Source organism: Mixophyes fleayi, chromosome 1 (genome assembly GCF_038048845.1).
Source record: "Mixophyes fleayi isolate aMixFle1 chromosome 1, aMixFle1.hap1, whole genome shotgun sequence".
Taxonomy (NCBI): Eukaryota; Metazoa; Chordata; class Amphibia; order Anura; family Limnodynastidae; genus Mixophyes; species Mixophyes fleayi.
This window is the reverse complement of record NC_134402.1, coordinates 383,608,835-383,618,674: the sequence shown is the minus strand read 5'-3', so window position 1 is coordinate 383,618,674 and position 9,840 is coordinate 383,608,835. Positions and strand designations below refer to the sequence as shown.

General features: G+C 40.3%; 1 protein-coding gene across 1 annotated transcript; it reads left to right on the top strand.

The window, feature by feature from the left end:
- The first annotated feature begins 4,627 nt into the window (after positions 1-4,627).
- Positions 4,628-9,840, top strand: BTF3 (basic transcription factor 3). The gene is made up of 6 exons (XM_075179891.1): positions 4,628-4,749; positions 5,978-6,046; positions 6,655-6,768; positions 7,118-7,319; positions 8,905-8,961; positions 9,551-9,840. The coding sequence occupies exons 2-6, from the start codon at positions 5,978-5,980 to the stop codon at positions 9,601-9,603; spliced, it is 495 nt and encodes a 164-aa protein (XP_075035992.1). The 5' UTR covers positions 4,628-4,749; the 3' UTR covers positions 9,604-9,840.

The window sequence follows — 9,840 nt, the reverse complement described above, 5'->3', positions numbered from 1 at the left end:
CAGGTGACACAACTCTCAGTAATCAAGGAAAATGATCAAAGTAGCACAGTGGCCCCTTTGGTGGGCAGTGGTACTACAAGTAGAATACATAATGAATCCAATAAAGTCACTGCAGACAGCAGCTGCAGAGTGCAAGTCGTGACACACTGGTACTACAGTCATGGCCAAAAGTTCTGAAAATGACACAAACAAAAACCCACAAATTCTGACAAACTCCAAGCATTGATTAGACAAGAATGGGCAACCATCAGTCAGTATGATGCCCAGAAGTTGATTGACAGCATGACAGGGCAAATTACAGAAGTCTTCAAAAATAAAGGGCCAACACTGCAAATATTGACTCTTCGCATAAACTTAATGTAATTGTCAATAAAAGCCTTTGACACTTATGAAATGATTGTAATTTTACTTCAGTATAACATAGCAACATCTGACAAAAAGGTCTAAAAATACTGAAGCAGCAAACATAGTGAAAACCAATACTTGTGTTATTCTCAAAACTTTTGGCCATGACTGTAGGCCTACGCTTGCACGCTCCTTGCCTGCCCCGAGCCACCTCTATATGTGTAACGAGTCATATAAACAAGATGCAACTGACTCTGCATACAGACACAATTGTAAGTCTGTTTTGTGCGCATGCGCAGTAATGAAATTCATTTTTGATGTTACGCAAATGGTCTTACATCCAACTCTGCATGAGGCCCTGGAATCACTCTAGGGGTAGTTCGAAATTATATCTTTCCGAGTGATTCCTCTCATCTACTGGTAGTCCTTCCTGGCTGAACTTTACCTGTTTTTTTTGTCATTTTGGTTGAGACTGGTCCTTCCTTGGGCTTGTTCCCTTTTATCAATAGGCATATATACAGAGACTTATTACAATACAATACAATACAATATAACCTTTACTTCTATTCGTAAAAACGTTCTATTTATGTATATCTGAATTAAAATTCAGTGATATAAAATAAAGAATTGAATATATATTTTCCAACTCAACATGCCGGGTTTTGCCTTTAATAAAACTGCCATGCTAAATCCTACAAGCAAAATCGCCAAAATCAGGGATTTTACAAAACCACCGGTTCATATATTTACCCCCAGGTCTAATATATATGTTATTCTTTCCTCATGAGAATAATATCTCTCTTTATACTTCTCTATAGAGGGTTAAGTTACAATGTGTCCTTTTCACTTGTTCTATTGTAATTAGAAGTATAACTTGATACCAGCCTTTTATCCTGTCTATTGATTGCATTAGCTATGCAGCTGAAATTCTGGTTATTCTAATATTCTTCAACCACAATAGTTCTTTCATGAAATACATTTCCTTTTAATACCCCTCCATTCTTTTGCAGCAGCAAATTTCTGAATCTGAGAGCTGAATGCGTATCTTCTAACCGTCCACCAATATTGCTATTATTAGTGTGGTTTCTTGTGCTCTCCCTCTAGAGTAAGCTTTTCACCCAGCCAGCTGGAAGCCAAAATTACTGTAATATATAAGCTGGGTAAGGACACAAATTTTAGCCCTGGGGGGAGGGGGGGGGGGGTAAGGCTCGGCTCAGCAGCCTACTAGGAACATTTAAGAGGAAAAACAATGCAGGTAACCCAGTGACCCAGCCCAAGTCAGTCCATATGGGACCAGCCCCCTTGCCACCAGCACCCAGCCCTGGGCAGTATTTTTGAAAATGAGAATATCATTATTATTTTATAGGGATTTGCCTATAAATAAGAATTTGTATACATGAATTATGAGGTCTCCCGATTGAGCTGCCTCACGGCGTTTAAGATGATGTTACTGCCTTAACTAAATGTATTTCTATTCCATATCTGATTCCCTGGAAATACATGGCTAAACTACACTCCATAATGTCTTCATATGTCTGGAAACTGATACTCCCCAGAAAGGCATACAGTAGAATGACTCTAGCTAGGAAAATGGGAGGAGTAGCTCTTACGAACCTTGCTAAATACCAAGAAGCCTGTATATTAGCACAATTGCGTGATTGTGTCCTCCCATTATATCATAAACCTTGGGTGGACTTGGAACAGGCCTTATAGCTAGACTTTTATTTAGCACATCTTGTTCGGACTTCCAGACTGCTTAGTCTGCCCTTCCTGACCTCTACTCGTGATTGCCTGTAGGTATGGGATGGTGCAATGGCTTTAGATAAAGATGTTGTCCTACCGACTCGCTAACTTTCCATCCATGCCCATTCCAAGCTGATCCCCGACGGGAACCCCACTCTCTGGTATGCTAGAATCATTATCTTATATTTTCTCAGCAGACTCTCTTTTGCCGTTCCTTACCATCCCAGACCAATTCAACTTACCTGCTGCTGATCACTATAAATATCTCCAACTGCGACATTGGGTAACTGCAATTGTTAGAACCCAGGGACCCATTCGAGAACCCACAGAACCGATATTTTCCAGACTCACAAAGGGCAGTGAGAAAGGTCCAATTACGTTTTGGTATCATCTGTTACTCCATATAACAGACCCTGTTAAATCTACTCCGCAACTTTGTTGAGAGACAGATTTGAACAGACCCTTTACGTTTGCACAGTGGGGATGTCTATACCAGGCTAAACCGCTCTGAATCCTTAGGCAAGCTCCAATATATTTTTTAAATGATATTCATTCAGAATTATACCAACTTTTTAAAATAATTTTTATTCATGCCTTTATATAGTTGATTGCTCTCAAATTATAGAAAATTAGGAGCAGTGTATTTCCAGAGCTCCAGACTGCTGTAGCATTTGCCTGTCTGTATTACTAGTAGTAGAACATCTGCTTGCTTGACTTTATACACATTTTTTTTACAATATTATACCTTTCTTCAAGTTTAACCCCTCCACACCCTCCATCTCACTCACTTCTCTGCTCCACCCCTAAATCATATATCACAACTGCAGACCTCCCTGTAGTATTTAGGTGGGAAAGTCCTAATTCTAGTCTAGTCTTACTGTTCCAACTTTTGTCCTGACTACCACAATGTTGGAAGGTATGTCATACTTACCAACTTTACAATGTTGGTACCCGGGAGGCTGCGGGGCAGGTGGACGTCATGGGGGGCGGGCCTCCAAAATCTGCGTCATTTTGGACCCGCCCCCGTGACGTCATGACGCAAACCGCGTCATTTGACAGCGGGGGGCGGGGCCAAACACGCGTTTGTGACCTGATTCTGCGCACTTTACTAGGAAGTGGGCAGATCTGGGATTTTGCCACACTCGCCCAGGAGTCCGGGAGACTCTCGCAAAATGCGGGAGTCTCCCGGACATTCCTGGAGAGTTGGCAAGTATGAGGTATGTTCCATCACCGCCGCTTTGGTGAACGGGTACCATGCACATCTGTCATTGATAGGCCCGGCAATGAAAAAGTGTTTTTAGAGGAGGTTAGGAGTGATGGGGACAGTTTAGTGCTTTAGAAGTGCTAGACACGCCTCCAACATGACATAAACCATGCCCCCTGTTGGGAAGTATGTCTCCCTTTACGTTGCTCAGTAATATAGGGCAGCACAAAGTGAGAGCCATGCAAACCAAAAACTTGTGCTCACAGCATTGTAGGAGGGGGGAGGAGGACGGAGTAATAATTGTTGAGCACAAATCCCACTTTCTGTGGGCTGACCACACCCCTAGATAATGCAATGCTGCAAAGTTGTTACAGGAGGATAGATTAGAAATTATGTTTTCACTTTTTCACATTACATTATGTTACACATTTTCAGCCACACCCACAATGTGGCCGTGCACCTATGAATGTGCCATACGGTTAACTAGGCCCATTTGTCATGGCTTCATAGATACATACATTTGTACGGTACTTGTTAATTATACAGGCACCACATGAACTCCAGCCATATATCATTTGGTTATCAAGAGCAAGAAGTCAGTGGGTGCTGCTGATCTAGTTTCTCCTGCCCCATACCAAAACAGTAACTTCCCATGCCATTTAGAATGAGTTCCCATTATCCTCTTGCTGACTGAATCAATCCCACCTTCCCTGAGAACCCCGCTAAGACGCCACTGCTCGTCAGCTGTCCTAGAGCATCATGAACAAGATGGCAGCGTGCAGGAGGATGGAAGGTGACAGGGCTAGGGGGGTACTGGAGCACTAGAGTGAAAGAGCTCATCCTCTAAATAACCAAATGACAGGTGAGCAGAGGCCATGTGGCGCCAGCATAATTAACAAGTACCAATTGTAATAAAAACAGTAATAATAATTCCATTTCACATAACCAGGAATAAATTGGTACAAGCCTCCATTTTCTTTGAGATTTAGAATTATTTTATTTCATGTAACCAGCAGGGGCAATTTTCTGTTCTAGTTTGCAAGCCGAATATAATACATTCTCTGTAACAATATTATAGAGGCATTTTTGAAACCACAATAAATAAAAATAGTAGAAAATATTGCTAATTGAGAACTCCATAAGTATATCTATGGAATCACCAAGTAACTAATTTCTTTACTACAGGTTTATCTATTAAAGTTTCATAAATGTCCCAAAACGTTCATTTCTCCAACCATTAACATGGCAGACTGACCCATTCCTGGCGACACTTCTCCGCAGCAGGAGCTGAGTGAGTTTCACACACCAGGCGGGGAGCGCTAGTCACATGGTCCCCGCGTCACTTCCGACTCTCCCTCTTGGCTTCCATCTTGCTCCCCGCATGTGTGCGCGCCCGCTCCTAGGAGGCCTTTAAACCCGTCGTGCTCCCACACATCGTCCCGTACAGGCTGCAGAAGGTGAGGAGATCTCGGGGGGGAGGGGTGCCTGACCTGGACGGCTGGTGATAGGCTTGGTGTCATGGGACCATCAGCCTGCATTAGTTGTATGTCAGTGCCTGATAGCCTAGTGCTATGGAACTACAAGTCCCAGAACGTTCTACCAGCCACAACATAATGGTATCCAGGAGGTGGTAGATCCACAGCAGCTGAAGAGCCGCAGGCTTTCACTACAACTGTGGATTTCAATTCGTTGTGAATACGTCCCAGCTATGGGAGTAATGTCAGCCTGGCTGTATAGTGTCATGGTGCAGGGGAAAGGATGGTCGCTGCATGATGGTCTCTTGGCTGTTAGTCACGTGGTGTATATGGCCTAGAGATAATATGATAGACAGTGGGGGTTCAGCTTCAACAAATTGCTGCATCTGTTTTAAACCCCTTTTGCTGTTTCATAATGTAAAGAATGTTTCTTGATATTGGATTTCATTTGCTCATACAAACTGTAGTTGAGCTTACTGTAAACTTGGCATATTCTGTGGTCTTTGTGAATTTTGTGGTGTAGTCCAAACTTGACAATTACTGCAGATATATCAACACATTCTATTTATAAATGGGGGGATATTTTTGTTGTATAGTCTGTTTAAGTTTCTAACTGAATTGACCTGGGTGCAGTAAATTAATAGCAGCCTTTACAGTAACTTGTCAATTAAACCTGGGTTAGGTACTGACCTCAAATGTATATGGGACCAGACAAATGTTTGTGTTGTTGTCATAATGATCTAAAAACAGGGATGGCTAAAAGGCACTAGGTGTGTATCTTCATACCTCTTATTTAGTAAATAAGCCTGTAATTCATGTATCCAAAACTTGTCAAGCATGGCAAATACAACCTGCATGTGTTAAATGTTTTGTGTGAATTTGGAGTTAAATAAAGCCATGGATATAAACATAATTGGGATTCCGGAATCTGTTTTTGGGATCCCCTTGATTACCTGATATGCAATGTATTTTTATTGGGAATCTCTTCATTTTGGATCACAGAAAAAATGGCAAACAGGTAGGTACTTTGAGTCCAAGCATAAAAATATATTCCTTACCTATGCTCAAGTGAATCTATTTGATTGTGTTGGTATCCCACCTGCAGTCACAGAAGGGGATTCATAGTTGCAAAATCCTGCTTGATAAAGTGCTGTAGAAGTTTGGATTGTCTTGAATTCTAAGGATATCTGCTTTCTTTCTCCTGTTTCAGATGAAAGAAACAATCATGAATCAAGAAAAGTTAGCGAAACTGCAAGCACAAGTGCGCATTGGTGGAAAGGTAAGAGCGGTTAGGTTTTTTGTATTACATTTATCACCAGTTATTTTAATGAATACAGAGGTAAAACGTGGATGTCACATAGCTTCTTTGTGTTGTGAAAAAAGTAGCCAGTGCTTTTGAGACTTTATTCCCATGTTTGAAAACTTTTGGTTAGCTTGGTAAGTAGCATTGTGAGGGGTACATGTTGTGCTCTTTGCATTATTCTGTTGTGGTCTAACAAAAGGGTCTGGCACTTCAAACCGTTGCTACTGGCTACCATTGGAGGAGAATGCAGCTGATTTAAACGCATCTGTTTTGCTCAGTACTACAGGTTAAGCTGCATATTGCACCATCATGTATCACAGCTCCTCTTCCTCACCAGATAGGGCTGGTGTATGGAGTAAGCCGGCTCACTGAGCTCTTTGCTGCTACAGAGTCGCTTGCATTATGGTCTGCACTGTCAGATCGCTAAGTGATGCAGTGAAAGCAGATAACACACTGAAACTTGGGAGTAATGTTAGATAATTACAGCTGTAGTTGTCCTCGTGTATAGAGGGCCAAAATATTTAACTCTTTATTTAATGGAAGTGGCTTGATGTTATATTATATCTATTAATGTATATTTTTAGGGAACAGCCCGCAGAAAGAAGAAGGTTGTCCACAGAACAGCTACTGCTGATGACAAGAAACTACAGTTCTCCCTGAAAAAGCTGGGTGTGAATAACATCTCCGGCATAGAAGAGGTAAGTGATTATCTTAAAGAGGTTACAATCAGTGTAGGACTCCTATTAATGCTTGTGCCAGATGAGCGACATCATCTAACAGTCTGGAAAAAATTGAGGAATAAGCCTACCTAATTCCCATCCCTCTCATAGTATGGACTGCATTTGGTGTATGTTGTGAAATCAATCCATTCATCCATCCTTACACTGCTGATGATGAATAATATAAGAATATGTGGTGCTTACCAGACATAAACATGAGCCAGTGATGTTCCTAGTTCTGCAGCACAATGGTCAATAGACTGTAAAATAGAATCTGTCTTGTTTTTCAAAGAAATTTATCTTAAACCCTGCATATGTTTATTTCCAGGTAAACATGTTTACAAACCAAGGAACAGTCATTCACTTCAACAATCCCAAAGTCCAGGCTTCCTTGGCTGCCAATACCTTCACCATTACCGGACATGCTGAAACCAAGCAGCTCACTGAGATGTTACCCAGCATCCTCAACCAGCTAGGAGCCGACAGTCTCACTAGCTTGCGGAGACTCGCAGAGGCCCTGCCAAAACAATGTAAGTAAAACGGGAGTTCTTTCTCTCTGTATTTATCCTTAAACTCAACGTAAGACTTGTTACCAATATATACCCTTATTTATTAACGTAGGAGGCTATGACAAGCCTTCCATGTCACCAGCATTCATTTCAACATTGCACAAGATTAAAGTGTGCTAGTATATATCAGGCTGTTTTCTCCAGACCATCCCCACTTTATCTGTCCATGCATTCTATAAAGTGGAGTACTTTTATAGAAATTGAAGTCATTTTTAGAATGTATGCTAATGAGACCTAAAGAGGTGGGGGGTTGTTTTTTTTATCTTCACAGCAAAAATTAGAACAACTTTGCTTTATAGAATCTGGTATAACTCTTCAAGAAAAATCCCTTTCTCTATTTTCAATGTTTGATTTTAATCCGCATTGGCCGAGAGCCATATTAATTTTGACTGTTCAGTCATGATGTATGTGGGGAACAAAGTGAAAATCTCACTGCTATTTTACTGTCGCTCAGATTGGGTCCAGCAGTGTCGGGTCACAGGTTTGTCTGATTCTGAAAACCATTTTGTAATGGCAAAGGTGGTAGAGATTACAGGGCCACATTTCCAGAATACTTGCAGACATTTCCAGATGAAGTGCTCCAAATGTATGGACAGGACAAAGCCCATTCAGTCCAGAAGGGCATGGGATCCATTTAGTACCAACAGTACACACTACCTAGAACAACCAGGTATATCCTGTTCTGTTTTCACACTAGACAGATATACATGAAGCTCTATTGTAAATAAAGTAGATCAGCACAAACTCTTCAGGATTGCCATGTGATGCAGCTGTCTGTATGCTGCAGTTACTAGACATAGAAGAGAATGATGACTGTAATTATGTAACTGGCATGTATGTAGTGCTGCTCATTGTAACAAACATGAGAATTAATAGATCATATTTGCAGTTAAATTAGTCAAATGAACACAGAGGGTCTTGTTTGGAAATCTAAACACTACCTTATATCTAACCATTGGTTGGATACATTCTTTAGCAGATATAGCGAACTAATTTTTCTGACAATCCTCCATCCTGTGCCATGTATATGTAGTCCTCTGCATATATATATGTGGGCACATCTAACCAACTTTTGATATGGCATAGTGGTTATTTCTGCAAAATAGACATGTTCATCAAAAATTCTCTCACTCTCGGCTGTAATTGCCGGTTCTCTCAAGGTGCAACTTTTTTTTTTTTTTTTTTAATTCAGAGGAACACATAACTAACTAAACTGGTCACACTAGATAGGAGTACATACATGCAAGCCATAGAGTACGTTTAACAAAGATGTTCTATATTTCTTCAATAGCCCCTGTAAGGAATCCTAATACATGTGTACCACTTTGCAGAGATACCAGCACTGAGACGTATAAAATGTCTGTGGTGAAGATACTTTATTGTATGTCCTCAAGAACACGGATCTTACTGATCTATGTTTTTAGGAGTATATGTAAAGGGTTGTGTTATCCTCTTGGTTTGTATAAAGACTGTAATAAATTAGTTGACTAAATAGCATTGTTATTTTAACTTTGTTTGATAATAACCTTTACCCAATTTATTTTAGCTGTAGATGGTAAAGCACCACTGGCTACCGGGGAGGAAGAGGATGACGAAGTTCCAGGTACAATGGTTCACTCCAATTTTATAAAAGAAAGTTAGAATCTCGAGTTACAATTCAATACTTCTTTTTATTCAAAACTTAATTGGACATGATGCTGAAAAATTATTCAAGTTTCAAGTTAGACATGTTTACTTGATGAAACCTTGGATGCTTAAGTCACAAAAAAGCAAGCTCTCAAGTTGATGCAGACATTCCAGTTTTAAATGATTATTAGACCAGAGATTTGGCACTGTGTGGTTGACCTGTGGTAATTGATTGAAATAGGCAGTGGTTGCCTCCTCTGTTAATAGCTAATTTCCTATTGGAAGCCTTAGTAGGAGAGAGAAGAGCTGGAACGTTGAAGTCTTTGAAGGCCCTGATTAATCGAGTAACGTCAAATCGTAGAGCCTTGCCTTTTATCTTCATGAACTCCACTAAAATTTTCAATCTGCATTTGATAGGAGTTTTATTTTGTTTTTTTATTCTTTAATATGAGCAGGCTAAAAAATCTTGTATAAATATTTTGTTGGCATTCACCAGGGTATGTGTGTATTTTATCTGTGGAATATCTTGTTATAACATTTATTTATTTTTTCCAATCATTTTGCAGAACTGGTTGAGAACTTTGATGAGGCCTCCAAGAACGAGTCTGGCCTAAACTGAAACCACTGAGGAACTTAAACGCTGAACTGAGCTGCTATTTTATATTGTGACTTACCTATTTGTGCTTTTTTGTTTTGACTTGATGAGATTACAGAAAAATTCATTAAAAATGCTCAATATGTAGCAACTCGACTTCAGTACCTACTTCTGTGCAGACCCCTTGTCTTTGCAGTCTAGTCTAACTGATCAGTCCTGGAAATAAAAGCTGATATACAATAAACTTCGTGAGCAATGTTC